The 17,814-nt window shown below is 42.3% G+C and overlaps 2 protein-coding genes across 3 annotated transcripts in view; both read left to right on the top strand.

Moving 5' to 3' along the window:
• LOC115112128 (neuropilin and tolloid-like protein 2) overlaps window positions 1-7,296 on the top strand; it is a 14,026-nt gene extending 6,730 nt beyond the window's left edge. For both annotated transcript variants that reach the window (XM_029638948.2, XM_029638947.2), the window contains 3 exons: window positions 680-908; window positions 5,456-5,569; window positions 5,697-7,296. In XM_029638948.2, the coding sequence (XP_029494808.1) occupies window positions 680-908; window positions 5,456-5,569; window positions 5,697-6,361 (1,008 nt within the window). In that variant the 3' untranslated portion in view covers window positions 6,362-7,296. The remainder of the gene's footprint in view (window positions 1-679; window positions 909-5,455; window positions 5,570-5,696) is intronic.
• A 1,280-nt stretch (window positions 7,297-8,576) lies between these two features.
• On the top strand, window positions 8,577-13,916 carry LOC115112129 (dnaJ homolog subfamily A member 2-like). The gene is made up of 9 exons (XM_029638950.2): window positions 8,577-8,705; window positions 9,866-9,925; window positions 10,060-10,286; window positions 10,424-10,504; window positions 10,685-10,818; window positions 10,923-11,119; window positions 11,869-12,013; window positions 12,131-12,258; window positions 12,551-13,916. The coding sequence occupies exons 1-9, from the start codon at window positions 8,628-8,630 to the stop codon at window positions 12,734-12,736; spliced, it is 1,236 nt and encodes a 411-aa protein (XP_029494810.1). The 5' UTR covers window positions 8,577-8,627; the 3' UTR covers window positions 12,737-13,916.
• The last annotated feature ends 3,898 nt before the right edge of the window (window positions 13,917-17,814 follow it).

Raw genomic sequence — 17,814 nt, 5'->3', positions numbered from 1 at the left:
GGGTGCAAAGCATCAATCTTGTGCTCAAAAGATTTTAGTTCTGTCACGAACCGGCTCAAAGCCCGTAACAAAGGGAGACAACGTGGAGATAAGGAGTAGCAAAATATGTATTTATTAACTAAAGCAACTAAGTATAATATACAATGGTGTGTGTAATCAGTAATCAGTAGTGTAAGTGAGTGTTTTGCATGCATGAATGTGATAATGCAGGGTGATGAAAGGTGCCAAAGCAAACAAACAAACGGCCACCAAGAACCACAACACAATCTACAAAGGGTGTCTGCATGGAGAGAGTCTCCTCCATGAATGGGGAAGTGGTGTATTTATCCTGGGAGACACCGGGCCCAGGTGTTTCCCATGTAGCTGACAACCCTCCCAACTCCGCCCACCAGCATCCTAATAAGGAAATAACAGAGAGAATACGGCAGACAGAGTGGGAGGGTCGTCACAGTTCTGTAATTCTTCATCTGAGGTCAATGATTCCCAGTGGTTGTGTGCTGTACAATTAGGCTAAGCCTACCAGGATAGGCTTAGCCTAAGTATGAGTGTATTGTCCTTCAGTTCCAATATCCCTTTATTAAATGCTTCAATTTTCCCTTCATTTTGGGTTTCATTTCTTTCTGAGTGTCAGCTGGGTCGCCATGGTTCTGTGTTGTAACGTGGTGATTTCTGGCTGTAGATTTACATTCGGTTCCTGGAATACCAGATGGAGCACTCCAACGAGTGCAACAAGAACTTTGTGGCCGTGTACGACGGCAGCAGTGCCATCGAAAACCTGAAGGCCAAGTTCTGCAGCACCGTGGCTAACGACGTCATGCTAACCAACGGGGTGGGAGTGGTGAGGATGTGGGCCGACGAGAAGAGCCGACTCAGCCGCTTCCAGATGCTCTTCACCTCATTTGTCGACCGTGAGTGTTCTCCTTTGTTTTGTTTTGTTTTTTAAATCTTACTTACAGTTATTGTGGGCCATCTGAACCAAGAGTTAGTATGGAGAGGAATATTTACGATCAGTCTGGGTACGTTATCAATTGGCAGGTCCTCTTTTCTCGTTATTTTTCTTTTTAATTCCCATGATTTAGTGGTCAGTATTTTCTCCAGACACACAGCAGATTTCTGAAAGGTTGGAAGAGATAAATGGGGCCAACTGCCCATTATTCTTCTTGATTTATTGACGACATCTGCATCCTCTGAATAGTAAATAACTAACTGACATTCAACTCTCCATTTTAGAAATGGAAAATGTAATTAAAGTGGCATACTAAGCAGTGATATTGCAAAGCCAATTATTTTCCCTGGCCTTTGCTGAGTACCTCAAAGAAAATGTTATTGATATGCAGGTAACAGTGGAAGACATTGACCATAAATATGGTTCATCGTTCACAATAGACAAATGGGATTTATCTTCCATTGATGAATGGAAAAGCTGAATCATTTGAAAATAAGCTCTGCCTTTTGCATGGCAGATGTTGTATGTAAAAATGCATTTCCATGGAGGAAATGGTTGAAAAATTTTTTTTTTCAAAACATTATATCCATTGTCAGAAATGTTAGTAAATTAGCTTTTTACGTTTAACCCTTTACACTCTTGACCTATATAGACAATTATATATTGAAATGTTTCTTAGGCATTCATTCGCAAGGAAATTCAGAGAAACCAATAGTAATTTTGGTGCGCGTGGAAAGGAGTCGGGTGCATGTTCTGCGGCAAATTTTATTCACCATAGACAAACGGGCTCATTCTGTTTAGAACAACCGAGGGTGTGACACCCTACTGTCTTGTAGTTTGACATCAAACATAGTGGACTCATGTATATGACATGAGTTTTGTGATATGGAATTGTAAAGTGCACATTTGGACTCACAGGTGTTTGACATGCTTGAATGACATCAAATATGTATTTATTCTAATCCTCAACATCTCATCTTTCAAAATACATGAAGTTCTCTTAATAAATCCCATTTCCCTCACTCAGACAACAAACATTTGCAAATATTGCCCATTTAGCGGGAAGGATTGGGTAAACTTCTTGTTATGTGCCGTGCTCAAATTCAGAACGGCTGTCAGTCAAAACCCATACAGCGCTGTGAAGCGCAGAGCCTGACCTCTGAAGTTATTTATAGCATGTTACTGCACAGCCACTGCGTTCAAATTTAGGTGATTATCAGTGCCAAAATATGCCATTCTCAACCCGTATATGGGTATGAGTGTGAAGGGCTACATAACTTCTGATAGAAATTGGTGTGTTTTTTTTCCCCCAGATCTAATCACGGCATTGGGTTTTTAAATAACAGACTAGTATTTGCTTGAAACGTATCACTAGATGGTTTCATTTCAGAGAGACAAATAGCAATGTTTTATTGCAAAACAAGATATCCGCCTCACTCTCAGAGAAGAAAGTAGTCCTGCAAGATTTTATACAATCAAATTTGACAAATAATTACATGTTTATTAAAGAACTGTACAAATGATACATTTGTGACATCGAAATAAAAATAAATGATATACACACCTACTCATTCAAGGGTTTTTCTTTATTTTGACTATTTCCTCATTTGTAGAATAATAGTGAAGACACCAAAATTATGAAATAACACACATGGAATAATTTTGTAACCAAAAAAGTGTTAAACAAATCAAAATATATTAGTAGCCACCTGTTGCCTTGATGACAGCTTTGCACACTCTTGGCATTCTCTCAACCAGCTTCACCTGAAATGCTTTTCCAACAGCATTGAAGGAGTTCCCACATATGCTGAGCACTTGTTGGCTGCTTTTCCTTCACTCTACGGTCCAACTCATCCCAAACCATCTCAATTGGGTTGAGGTTGGGTGATTGTGGAGGCCAGGTCATCTGATGCAGCACTCCATCCACTCTCCTTCTTGGTCAAATAGCCCTTACACAGCCTGTAGGTGTGTTTTGGATCATTGTCCAATTGAAAAACAAATGATAGTCCAACTAAGCACAAACCAGATGGGATGGTGTTTCACTGGTTAAGTGTGCCTTGAATTCTATATATATCACTGACAGTGTCACCATAGAATCACCATCACACCACCATCTCCATGCTTCACGGTGGAAACCACACATGCGGAGATCATCCGTTCACCTACTCTGCATCTCACAAAGACACGGCGGTTGGAACCAAACATCTCAAATTTGGACTCATCAGACCAAAGGAAAGATTTCCACTGGTATAATGTTCATTGCTAGTGTTTCTTGGCCCAAGCAAGTCTCTTCTTATTGGTGTCCTTTTTAGTAGTAGTTTCTTTGCAGAAATTCAACCATGAAAGCCTGATTTCACGCAGTCTCCTCTGAACAGTTGATGTTCAGATGTGTCTGTTACTTGGCCTCTGTGAAGCGTTTTATTTGGGCTGCATTTTCTGAGGCTGGTAACTCTAGTGAACTTATCCTCTGCAGCAGATGTAACTGGGTCTTCCTTTCCTGTGGCGGTCCTCATGAGAGCCAGTTTCATCATAGCGCTTGATGGTTTTTGCGACTGCACTTGAAGAAACTTGACTGACTTTCATGTCTTAAAGTAATGATGGACTGTCATTTCTCTTTGCTTATTTGAGCTGTTCTTGCCATAATATGGACTTGGTCTTTTACCAAATAGGGCTATCTTCTGTATACCAACCCTACCTTGTCACAACACAACTGATTTGCTCAAACGCATTAAGAAGGAAAGAAATTCCACAAATTTAACTTTGAACAAGGCACTCCAGTTAATTCAAATGTACTCAAGGTGACTATCTCATGAAGCTGTTTGAGAGAATGCCAGGAGAGGCTAAGCTGTCATCAAGGCAAAGGGTGGCTACTTTGAAGAATATTTGTTTAACACCTTTTTGGTTGCTACATGATTCCATATGTGTTATCAAAATTATGAAATGTCTTTACTATTAATCTACATTGTAGAAAACCCCTGGAATGAGTAGGTGTGCCCAAACGTTTGACTGGTACTGTATATCAATATAGTAATATGAATTTTGGGCTCTGGTAAAAAGTAGCGCACTATATAGGGAATAGGATGCCCTGTGGAACGAGACTAACTCTAACCAAACACCATAGCATGAGGTTAGATTTATGATGGGTTTCATTTATATGTTAAATATACAGGATATGAACATTACATTCCAGCTAAACAGTGTTTTTATATATGCTGTATGGAGATATATATATGAGGAGTAATATTTTACATACTCATATGTACCCATAACCATTAATTTATCATGAAAAAAACCCACAAAGAATTAGTCGATATAGTGTTTTGGAAATAAACTCTTCAGTTGTTCCTCGGCCACACTATTTTCATTAAATGCCTGAATAATCAGAGATATATTAATTGCTGTATTCATTTTGGATATTTTTAAATATTTTTATTCCCATCCCTGCAACACTTAATGACCTCGCACATCCATCTCCTAGGTGCAGCAGCCCACGTTCTCTTGTAAGAGAGCTCTTAAAACATTCTGACGCATATTAAACATGACCACATATTTCACAATGATTGCCTTGCTTTTCAAATTCACGTTGTCCCGACGTCAGAGACATTCGGCTTAGTAAATCAGTCACGGCACTTTTACTCGCGTCGTCACCTTGGACATTTTTGTCCTTATCCTTCTCAGAACACCACTGACACACTTAGTCCTGTGCATCATCATTTTCATTACCTCTGTGGTTCTGGGTTCTCTCAGAACCACAGATGGGGAACACGAACCAGCGCTGACACCCAGAGAGAGTGTCAGGCTTTTTGAATGCGAGAGACGTCTAATCGGTTTTGAAGTGAGCGCGTAGTCAGGGAGCTCTACGCACTCAACGGGAGACGAACGGCGTGTTCTGACCCCTTTTTTCCCCGCTGTCAGAACCGCTTAGCCTCGCAGCAGTGGAGGGGAATGGTTTGGTGTTCGGCAACGTGCCCTAAACATCGTGTATGTGTCAGGGGTGCAGTGGTACCTGGTGGGGGCTAGTGTCTACCTTGCTGTAGTACTGTCTGATTGGGTTTGAGAGGTATGTGTGGGGAGGGGGATTTGGGGTGGATCTCTATCAGAGAATGAGTGGAGTGGGGTGGCAGGAGGAAAGGGGATGTAAGTGTGTGGCGGGGGGCATCCTGTTAGGACCCACAGAACCAGCCTCGCACATCCATCTCCTGGGCGCAGCAGCCACGTTCAATTTACCAGCCTTCTTGGCTGTCTCGTGACTCGCATTGTAAGAGCTAGTTTAATCTGGAGTCTCAGCGCGCCTGGCCATCTGTGCCTCGTGATGGCCGTCTAAATTGATTTACTGCACTCCATACGCTGTTTTCCCCTCTACACGGTGGCTAGGAGAAGCAGCCATTTCAATTGCCAATCATGTCATGCAAGCTGTAAATGATGATGTATGGTTTTAAGTTGCAGACATCTAGCATTTTATTGCAGTAGTTTTCATCTTTAATAACTTTACCTTGTCTCTTGTTTCAGCCCCATGCAATAGCAACACATTCTTTTGCCATAGCAACATGTGCATCAATAACTCCTTGGTGTGTAATGGGGTACAGAACTGTGTCTACCCCTGGGATGAGAACCATTGTAAGGGTGAGTGAAACTTTAATTTCCTATGGGATACTTTTAATCATTTAGTACTTTTATCGCGTGGTAAATTGACTTATGACAACCAAACCATTATAGTAGACTTACTGTTTTTTTTCCGCTTCACAAACAGAGAAGAAATCCAATGGCCTGTTCCATCAGATCACTAATACCCACGGCACGGTGATCGGCGTGTCTTCAGGCGTGGTTCTAGTCCTACTCATCATCTCCATCCTGGTTCAGATGAAGCAGCCCAGGAAGAAGTTGGTAGCCCGCCGGCCAGTCTTCAACAAGGCTGGCTTCCAGGAGGTCTTTGACCCTCCCCACTACGAGCTCTTCTCCCTCCGTGACAAGGAGATCTCCTCTGACCTGGCCGACCTATCAGAGGAGCTGGAGAGCTACCACAAGCTGCGCCGCTCCTCCACCACGTCTCGCTGTGTCCACGAGCACCATTGTGGCTTGCAGGCCTCGGGGAGCAGCTTGAAGCAGAGCCGCACCACCCTCAGCTCCATGGAGCTCTCCTACCACAACGACTTCTCCAAGCCCCCGCCCATGAAGACCTTTAACAGCACCTATAAGAAAAGCTGCTACGGCTACAAACAGACTCATGATTGCGCCGAGAAGGTCATTGAAGACCGCGTCATGGAGGAGATCCCCTGTGAGATCTACGTCCGCGGCGGAGCGGCCGGGCCAAGTTCTGGACCAGGAGGCTGTGGCACCCTCAGCTCCCGCAACGGGGGCCGCAATAACACCAGCATCGTCGACCCCCAGCAGCGCTCAATGTCCATGGACTTCTAGGTGAAGAGAGGAGAGGGGGAAGAAAAGGAGAGGAACCTGACTCATTTATTTTCTGTTTTCCTTCTTTTGATCAGTATAATAGGGAAGACTCTCGCATGCAGATTCAGCCTTTCCCCTGTATGCTCAAAAGAACTGGACACTGCCACACAGGAAAACAGAGACACCGATGAAAATTACTTTAGACTGTTTGCTGTATTTACATTCATTCACATGCCAAGCACAGATATATTATTCTTCTCATAACTTATTTTCGTCTTTATTTTCGTCTATGTACTGTATATTAAAACCAGAGTATCAAGCTTCATGTTGTTGTTTGGCTTTTCACCCATTCATTTGATATTGTTTGATTTGATAATGTGCATATATGATGACAATGATTTGATGCGGGTTATGATTACCACACACACACACACACACACATCCACACACTTGCAGAGCCCCAATGAATATTCCATGTCTCGAGAGAACACCGTAAATATACATTCAGAAGTGTCAGATTTTCATGTATAATATCTAGACAGATGTGTGCTTTTTAACATCTTGGGTCCATTTGGGGATTTTTGAGTTCAGATGTGGACTATAGTGGTGAACCCAGAGGGAATCTATAACGGGATTGGGATGCCCACACAAACTCGCCTGTTACAGGGTTGAGTTTCCATGAACTTTTGACAAGATAGATGAGCTAAAAGGGAAATGTAGGAGTGGATAACAAATTCAGAGTGATGTGAAATAGTAGCCTAAATAGTTTAGCGACTTTTAATTCAGAAATGTTGTTATACCTGAATGGTGGAATAAGGACTTCAGATTGTGTCTTCTGAGCTGACATTTAAAACAAGCACAACCTGTTGCATCAGACAGACATGGGCCACCATTTATTATTTCAATCATTGGTTGTAGGATTTCATTGTTTCATTAAAAGAGACCTTACTCACCTACCTGTGTCTGCCTTTCATTTCATAAGTAAACACTGACAGTTGCTCTACATAATAAATACAAAAAATACCAAAACCCCACAACTTAAAGAAACAGCATAGGAATTGCAAATAATGAAAATATCCTGAAGTTAAGTTTTTGTTCTGTTGATGTGTACAAATACATAGTATTCTTAGCCATTTTAGAAGAATTTCAAATTAGTCTCCAATTCATTATGTTTATTGTAATGAATTACCATGATTTACTCTGCTCAGTCATATAAAAATGTATTTATATGATTATATTATACATGGAACTGATGTAATAAAATGTTTGAGTTTTGTGCAACTGTCCTTTTAAGAGCCCTCTTCAATCAAAATGAACTATGCAGCATGCAGTGTATAGGATCTTATGTCCATTCGTGTCTGTAGTAATCAATGTCAATTAAATATAATTTCACTTAATTTACTGCAACATGATAGTCAGATGAGACACACAAAACACAGAGACAGACATCAGTCATAGAGGCTGATTCTCTCTCCACCAACCAACATCCCAACCCCCTATCTCTACTGTCATGTTGCATTAGACAATATGAGAGGGCTTAGGGCTTCATCCATCTTAAAAGGCAGAGGACAGACAGAGGGCTACTAGTACCAATGGGGTCTGAAGCTACAATGAAGCCCTCTGAAAGCCACAAAAACCATATATGAACTCTATGAACGTAGTGATAGAGGTCAAACAGAAGTTGCTGTGATGCTGGTAATTCTCAATCTGCCTAAATTGAAATAGACCCAAAGTAATCTAATACTCAAATTATCTGTCACAAAGTTATGGGAACTCAAGTGTCCTTTTGTCCCAGGTTCCAGCCATTACAACACCTCATGGATACGATACACAGTTCATATTCCTACCAACATAGACCCAATGATATGATTCTGTCGGCCTATATGTAAAGAGAGGACAAATTACTCCTGACGCACATACAGAAATATACAGACTGTGCAAATGCTGTGTGTGTATAAGTGCATGTGTGAGTTTGTATGTGTGTGCTTGTGAGTTTGTCAAAGTTTCATCTTAGAGGGGAATTAGCTTGGTGTGTGATAAGACGATAAAAACAGACACAATGTCACTAAACTGGTGAGCAATGTAAAATACCTGAATCAATTTCACATGTATAATAGAGAGGAGAAAATAGATGAGGTGAAAATAAGCAAGTCATCTGTAATTGAGATGCAACCTTTTTTAAAGCCAGGAGAAAGGTTCAAATTGACGCAACGTATGACGTTTTCGACCGGCTCTTCTTCTTTCTCTTTTCACTTCTCGTACAGAAGGTCCTTCCCTTAGCTCCATCATGGCGAACGTTGTCGATACTAAATTATATGACATCCTAGGGGTGTCCCCCACTGCCACTGAAAATGAGTTGAAAAAGGTAACGTTGATTGTATCTAGTCAAATTAAATCTAGGTGCTGTGGGCTTTGAATTGTTGGTAGAAACAGGTTATTCTGGCTAAAAGCTAGTCTGGCCTAGAAACGTTAGTCTGAGCTAGCTAGCTAGTCAAACTAGCGATGTTCCTAGCCAACTAACGTTAGCGTCAATCAGAAAATGATAGTACACATTGTACAATCATTTATATTCCTCCAATGTTTTAGATAATTACCTCTGTCTTTGGCGCAAAGTATTTGGGTGTTAGTACTTTGCGTTTGTTGGTGCTAGCGTTCTGTTTCAACGATGGCATCTCGCGTATAACGAACGCTTTCGAGTAACGTTATATATTTTTGTAAAAGTTAGCATGCGGTTGGTAGCGAGGACGTTAACACTATCGCTTGTATTTTTGTTTATAGTCCGCATAATACACAATACATTGTTACATATTAAACCACTACTGTATCAACGCGTTTGATAGAACTGGATTAGCAGTTGTTTTGTTTACGTTTTTCCAGACTGGTGGTTGCTAACTAGTTAAGACAATGGTTAGCTAGTAACGTTAGCTAGCTAACTCTCGTGCGTCTGTCTACTGATAACAGATACGACCGAGTCGCCTCATACCAGGTTGCTATAGATAAGGTACAATATCAAGGTTACCCCGGTTTGATATTTTAATGTTAGCTAACGTAGTGTGTGCCGCCTAACTAGTTAGCTGGCTAGTTGCGTTATTTAGCCGGCTAGCCTACGACGTTAACTCACGTGTTAACAGTTTAATTCACAGTAATGGAATTTTGGGGCAAAATCTTCAGGTCAGAGATTTTTGGGTTGATTTTGTTGGGGAAATTCTGATGGATCGCTGGTTAATATTGATTTTGTCATTATTTTAATTGTTTAGCCAGTCGTTAACTTAAGTCATTATTAGACAATCGCTACCGTTAGCTTTCTTCCGCAGTTTCAAGCTCAATTTACTAGTTAGCTAATTTAGGGAGGCTAACTAACGTTACTGTAAAAAGGAACGTCCGATTCCTGTCAATATTTCACTGATGGCTACTACGGGGATAACGTGGAAAGGGTGGTGGTTATACAACTCATTGGCTAATGTTGACTAGCATAAATAATCGAAACCAGTGCCTTGAACTTATGTGTTTTGTCTTTTCTTTCAGTCATACCGGAAGCTAGCAAAGGAATATCACCCCGACAAAAACCCAAATGCTGGCGACAAGGTATTGAAATTGCATGAAGATTTTTTTGGGGGGAGGGATTCAACCATTCCTTACACTTCTGAGTAGCTACATAAATGTTAACACATATCTGTAGATGTCATAGAACTTAATGTCCCCCTGTCTCCTTCAAACAGTTCAAGGAGATCAGTTTTGCATATGAAGTGTTGACTAATCCAGAGAAGAAGGAGCTGTATGATCGCTATGGGGAGCAGGGACTGCGGGAAGGAGGTGGAGGTGGTGGGGGAATGGATGACATCTTTTCACACATCTTCGGCGGTGGACTTTTTGGCTTCATGGGCGGACAGGGGCGCAGCCGAAATGGTGGTAGACGAAGAGGAGAGGACATGGTTCACCCACTCAAGTAAGCTTACTCTATAGATTGGTGTCACAGATCTATTGAGTGATAATCAAATATTTTTTAATATTCTGACTACATTGTCTGCCTGTGGTTTCTATGATCTTGCTACTGTCTCCAATTATGCTCATTGTTTTTTTAAGAGTTTCACTTGAAGACCTGTACAATGGAAAAACAACTAAACTGCAGCTGAGCAAGAATGTTCTTTGTGGCACTTGTAATGGGTAAGTGTTTCCACATTCTTCCATTTGTATCTGCAACAATTTTCCCTCAAAATTACTTCTCTAGCCCACATGAAGCAGTGTTCAGGTCTTGCTTTATCTGCCTGTCAATTATTGCATCATACATGTTGCTCATGTAGGTTTGTTGGTGTTAGACAAAAAGTTATAACTTCTTCTCAACAGCCAGGGTGGGAAGACTGGCGCAGTTCAGAAGTGTGTGGCCTGCAGGGGTCGTGGTATGCGCATCATGATCAGACAGTTGGCTCCTGGGATGGTCCAACAGATGCAGTCCGTTTGTACTGATTGTAATGGAGAAGGTAAGCAACAGTACAGTTTAGAAACCATAAACTTGTAGTACCCAGCGACTCATGAAAAGGCTTTGCCCTATCAGACTCCTAAACTTCTATGGTTATACCCATAGGTGAGGTGATCAACGAGAAAGACCGCTGTAAAAAGTGCGAGGGCAAGAAGGTTAGTAAGGAGGTGAAAATCCTGGAGGTCCATGTCGACAAAGGCATGAAGCATGGGCAGAAGATCACCTTCGGAGGGGAAGCTGACCAGGCGCCTGGGGTTGAGCCAGGAGACATTGTCCTTGTCCTGCAAGAGAAAGAGCATGAGGTAGAGATTAACTGCTGTGCTCTGGACACCATGGTCCCCACTCCTTAAGACTACGTCTCTTGTTGACTAAAGGCAATACTACAATGTAGAAACATATTAGTGAAGGTGAAACATTTGTGTGTAAACGTGTTATTACTCAGCTGTTATGTCTTATTTCTATGAGCACTTGAGTAGTATAGATGGATAATGTTGAATGGCAGCTGGTTGACCAAAAGCAGCCAGCTGGCTGAGTTGGGTCCTCCAGCACTCTTGACTGGGATCTTTTGGGAGCAGATTGCAGTGACAATGCTGCTAGGCCAATGTGAACATGCTGTAATCCAGTTTCCAGTACTGGCCTCCCACCCTCTGAGCCCCCTGCATGTCTGGCATAACTTGGTATTAGTTATAGTCACGAGTGGCACATCGTTCCTAATCCTAGAGTCCTAGCATTTCCACTCCATTGTGTCACCTCCAGACTCACTCCTCTGAAGATGGGAGAACACACATGTTGATGGCACCAGCCTCTCATGTGGAGAATAGGCCAGTACAGGGGAGTCAATGGGAAGGGGAGACAATACTCTGACAGGATGTATATGCACAGCTTCCTGGGGCTATTATCTTATATTCATTATGTACAATCAGCCAGCAGTATCGGTTAGTCCTCAGGTATACTTTGTTACATTTCCAGCAAATGTTGGTCATTTTAAATTGGCCTAAAACAACCTCTCTATTACTATATTGAGACACTGCCTGTTTTCTCATGCCAACAGACATACAAAAGAGAGGCCCATGACCTGCACATGACCCATAAGATTGGCCTTGTTGAAGCACTTTGTGGATTCCAGTTTACGTTGAAACACTTAGATGGCAGACAGATTGTAGTCAAGTACGCTGCTGGCAAAGTCATTGAGCCAGGTAAGATTTTGATCTTTGTACTGGTTTTACATATTGTAGATGAGACCACAGCATGTGACTATTAATCAATGCAGTATGTGAAAGTAATGTTTCTATGATGCAATGTTTATTTTACAGGCTCGGTCAGAGTTGTGCGAGGCGAGGGGATGCCACAGTACCGTAATCCATTTGAAAAAGGAGACCTGTATATTAAATTTGATGTGCAGTTCCCAGACAACAACTGGATCAGCCCCGATAAACTCAATGTAAGTCATGATGGGCTATGAAAAGCCTTTCTTGTGACTGTTTCTGTCACAGTACCTGTTCTATTATGGGATTGAAGGACACAATTTGATCATTCATACCGAGATTAGGATTTTGACCCAGACCATACTGGTTATGTTGAGCATTGTTCGATGATGGTATTTAAGAGTTGAGGTACCACACAAGTGTTCGATTTTTAAAATAAGTGCTTTGTAGTGATATCTGCATGCTGGATAGGGGTCTTTGCTAACTAGACATAACATTTTAAAAACTGTGGCCCTCTGTAAACCCCAGGAGCTGGAGGACTTGCTACCAACACGTGCCGAGGCTCCCATAGTGTCTGGGGACGCGGAGGAGGTGGACCTGCAGGACTACGACGTCAGCCAGGGCTCGTCTGGAGGACGACGTGAGGCCTACAACGACAGCTCAGACGATGAAGGAGGCCACCACGGCCCTGGAGTGCAGTGTGCCCACCAGTAGCATCTGGCTCAGAGGAAAATGTACGTGTTGCACCCCGTCCCCCGTCTTCCCATCACGCATCCCTCACTTTCCTTGTGGCAACATCAGATAAGATGGAAAAAGGTCATTTATCCTTTGCTTGGTGTGTAACTTGCATTTTTCTCATAGTATTTACAATAATTAATTTAAACTAACCATAAAATGCAGTTTTGGCCTCCACCTCTGGACTGTGAGGTGTGAGTTAAGGAAGGGAGATCCTGAAAGGACCCAGGACACAATCACATTTTTAGGTTTGTATGTATCTGTGCTTGATTTTTACCGCTTGATTTTTCTTTTTGTAGGTTTTTACTTTTGTTTTCCTTTCTATATATATAAAAATTCAAACATGACAACATTGTGTATAATATGAAAGTGATTGTCGGTGAGCGTTATCAGCTGCGCTAATACAGTGGTGTGATATAAATAGAAAAAACGCCTGTATTTGTCCTCAACCCTGGTGCATGTTAAGACCGCATTGGTTCCTGCACCGATTAAACATCCAATCTAACGAGAGAAGCTGAAAAAATACAATTTAAAAGCAGCTTAACTTCTGTGAAAAAAAGGTTTATTAAGTTGTTAAATAAAAGTTATTCAAATCTCAAACAGCAATACATGATGTTTGTGATTCTGTCTTGTGCTTGTCTGGGAAATGACTTGCATCCGTCAGGAAAAGTTCTTGGTTACCATCTCAGTCCTTTTTCATTAATGTTGATGGGTATCATAGAGAATGATAGAGGCCTCTAGTGGCTAAAATAATCAAAGCTTGATGAGCTGGTTATTTGTGTTTACCAACTCCAGTCTGAGTATCCACAACAGCACTCCTGTTTATTGCCCTGGACAAACTTGGCTGATTCAGCTCATTGAGGGCTTGATTAGGTTTACTTGTCTGTGGCTACAACAAAATGTGTGCTGTTGTGGATACTCAAGGACTGGTGTTAGGAAACACTGCACTAGAGCTGCGTTTACATTTGAAGCCCAATTCTGATCTTCTATTAATTTGTCTTTTGACCAATCAGGTTGGCTCTTACCAATAATTGGGCTGCCTGTGTAAACGCAGCCTATGTGTCATGTTAATGTGTTATTACACTGAACAAAAATATAAATGCAAAATGTCAAGTGTTGGGTTTCATGAACTGAAATAAAAGATAATAGATTTTTCCCATTTTTTTGCACAAATTTCTTTACTGCCAGTGAGCATTTCTCCTTCGCTGAGAATCCATCCACCGGACAAGTGTGGCATATCAAGAAGCTGATTAAACCACCAGAACTGTTGCCAGGGATTTGAAATTTAATTTCTCTACCATAAGCCACATCCAATGTCACTTTAGAGAATTTGGCAGTAGGTCCAACTGCAGACTACGAACCACACCAGCCCAGGTCCTCCACATCTGGCTTCTTCACCCACGGGATTGTTTGAGATCAGCCAACCGACAGTTGATAAATGGATTTGCACAACCAAAGAATTTCTGCACAAACTCAAAACAGTCTCAGCGACGCTCATCTGTGTACTTGTCTTGACCTGACTGCAGTTTGGTGTCGTAACCAACCTTCGATGGCTGCTGGAGGATACTCTTTGTGGATTAATCACAATTTCAAATGTGCCAGGCAGACATATGGTGTTGTGTGGGCGAGCGGTTTGCTGATGTCAACGTTGTGAACGGTTTCCCCATGGTGGCGGTAGAGTTATGCTATGAGCAGGCATAAGCTATGGACACAATTGTATTTTATCGATTGGAATGCACACCGTGAAGAGATCCTCAGGCACATTGTCGTGCCATTCAGCCGCCACCATCGCATGTTAAAGCATAATGCATGGCCCCCTGTCGCAAGGATCTGTACACAATTCCTGGAAGCTGAATATGTACCAGTTGTTCCATGGCCTACATACTCACCAGACACGTCACCCATTGAGCATGATGGGATACTCTGGATCGACAGCGTGTTCCTGTTCCCACCTATGTTCAGCAACTTTGTGTGTGCTACTCTACTCTGTGGCCGTGGAGGAGAGCCTACCTGACTACAGGTGACCATCTCAGATCAATTCCGGCAAGGCGAGAGGTATTGACGACGGACACTTTGCTAACAGGCTGGGGAGCAGTGTGGCAACACAGGTGGAGAGTGGTGCCCCTGCTGGAGGAAAGAGCATATTAACGTGCTAGAACATGATAGTTTACCTATCCCTCAATCATTTTCTGCCGGTTCTCAAACATGTCCTGATACGATCAGACAACATGGACAGTGTTCCACATCAACCATCAAGGGCGAACAAGGTCTGTAAGGTCCCTACAGGTGGCCCAACAACTTTTGATATGGGCCCTACCACATCTGGCCTCCTTTACGAGCCATTCATGTCCCAGGCAAGGTGAACAAGGAAGCAGACTTCTTGTCGTGACAGAAACCGCCCCCGGGGGACTGGAGACTTCACCCACAAGTAGTGAAGAGAATATGGCAGCGGTTTGGAATAGCACATGTGGACCTGTTCGCCTCAGAGAGAGCAAACATCCCACTGCTCCCTCTAGTGCTCTCTGGCAGAGTCCAAGAATCCCCTGAACATGGACGCCTTAGCCCACAGATGGCCTACTGTATGCTTTCCCTCCAACCCCCCAATCTTAGCAATGCTGCACAGGGTCTTTCATGCTCTGAAGAGCCCAACCCTCTACTGATCGACTGCGGTCCTGCTATTATCAGACGGAATCTAATTTCGAGCACACGAAGGAGCCAGACATAAAATGGTTCAAACAAGCATTGCAGAGCTGGCTACAATTTCAATTTCATCCCCCTGAAAAGATAGAACAAATATTACAATAAATATTATGGCTGAACTCAAATATGCTGGTTGATAAAATACCTGTATTTATGGGAAATAAGGTTATTCTGTTTGAAATTATATTGTAAATTGGAACGGTAGCTTTATGTCTGTCATGGAGTTATCAGAATTGTACGGGAAGTTCTGCTCAAAAATGGAGGAGGCGGGGTAGCTGAGGGAAGCTGAATTGTATGGGAAGCTGAGAGTTGGGATGTGGAATTGGAGACAAGTGGGAGTGGAGTTGCTGGGCAGGGGATAGAACGACGGTCAAAGATAAAAGTTGAAATTAAACATATCAAAAAGTAAGTTTGAATGACACTGAGGGGCAGTGTTGTTACAGCTAATGCCTGTTTGCCTGAGGCTGATGCCATGCAGGTGTTTGTACACATGCATATACACACACTCTCATTTGAATGCACACATGTGAATATACATGGACACACACATGTAAATAGTGCCATACATGCACTCAAACATATTCAGTTGGCCTTGCTGTTATTATTTTGGTTGTTCTTCATATCTTTTGTTTTTTGCATTGTTGTTTTCTGTTTTCCTTTGTCTTTCTCTTTTTTCTCTTTTGTTCATTTTGTTGATTCTTGGGGGTGGGGAAAGGAGTTATTGTATTTTTCTCGGTGGGGGGCAGCTCTGGGGGAACACCTGAAACCCCACCTCTTTAAGGAATACCTAGGATAGGATAAAGTAATCCCTCTCACCCCCCTTAAAAGATTTAGATGTGGCACTACTGTTCCACTGGATGTCATAAGGTGAATGCACCAATTTGTAAGTCGCTCTGGATAAGAGCGTCTGCTAAATGACTTAAATGTAAATGTAAAATCTCTGAAAACGGCCTTTCTCTTAGCTATTTCATCAGTAAAATGTGTGCGTTTGCTCCACGCGCTCTCTAAGGCAGATGACCTAGGCTTGACCTTATGGTCGAATCCAGCCTTTTTGCCTAAAGGTTTATCACATCAATCGAAATGCAGGCCTACTGCCCCTTCCTTTCCAGAATGCAGAGGAGCGAGCAAATCTCGTGTCCAGTCCGTTCCCTCAAATGCTATATGCAAGCCTCAACTACAGGAAGTCAGACTAGCCACCGTGCATTGGTGGGAAAGGCCTAGCATTGTCCAAGCAGAGGCTTAAACACTGGGTTGTGGATGTCATGACTCAGGACTACCTGTCCCAGAAGGTGTGTAATGTTATTTGACTAGAAGTGGTGCCACATCCTGGGCTGTGCTCAGAGGCATCCCCCTGAATGAGATATGCGCAGCTGCTACTGGGTCGTCACCCTGCACGTTCTAGATTTGACAAGGTCAACGTTGCATCTTGCCACACCATGGGCTCTGCCATTCTTCTAGTTGCACTGGTGCATTAGAGGTTAGTAGTCTATTCCTCGTGACCTTGTTGGTACCGCATTGACAGTCTTAAAGGTATGAAGTAGAATGGAAGTTACGAATGTAACTGGTTCTACAAATACCTGGAAGACCGTCAGTACTTACACATCACTCAATCTTTTGGGCGAGAAGATAGTGTGTGGTCCGACATACGGTTGGTTATATTTGTACCGAGGGGCACGTCCTCCCAAACTGTCACGTCACCGGCGTGACTTTATTACTCAATCTGTGCGGCGCACGAGGGTTATAATCCATACTTTCCACCATACTGAAGGTCTTGCAGGTATTCGTAGAACCATAGTTACATTCGTAACTTCCGTTTGAGCTACGCCCCTATTTTGTATTTTTTTTAAAGGCATTTTACCAACAGATGCATATCTATTCCCAGTCATGTGAAATCCATAGATTAGGTCTTAATTTCTTTCAATTTACTGATTTTTTTATTAACTGTTTATTTTTGTTCGGTGTATATACAGTAGTTTGCTAGCGCCAACACTACTCCCCTGCCCACACTTACCATATAAAATGCAATTCAGCATCGTTGGTGTTTGACCTGTAGCATGTGATTAGTGGGATTGGTCGAGTATGATTAGCAACAGCCTTAAATTGTATTAAGCATTTGTCCTAGGATCAGACAATGAGTGGTTATTCATTATAACCCAGCAGTTTCATCTGGCAGATGTTTTCAAAAAGTGAGAAATTCAGGCACAATAAGGTGGGATTTTTATATTTTTAAGCAGTGCTCGACTTGGATAGATATAGGTGCCGGTACTGTTTATATTTGGTGCAGGAGCGCCAAATACCTTAGAGTTAATATTCTATAAAAGAGGAACAGGAGCTCAAGCAGTTGAACATTTGAAGTG

This window comes from Oncorhynchus nerka, linkage group LG27, assembly GCF_034236695.1.
Source record: "Oncorhynchus nerka isolate Pitt River linkage group LG27, Oner_Uvic_2.0, whole genome shotgun sequence".
NCBI classification, from domain to species: domain Eukaryota; kingdom Metazoa; phylum Chordata; class Actinopteri; order Salmoniformes; family Salmonidae; genus Oncorhynchus; species Oncorhynchus nerka.
Note: the sequence above shows the minus strand (reverse complement) of the source record. Positions and strands in the feature narration are given on the sequence as shown.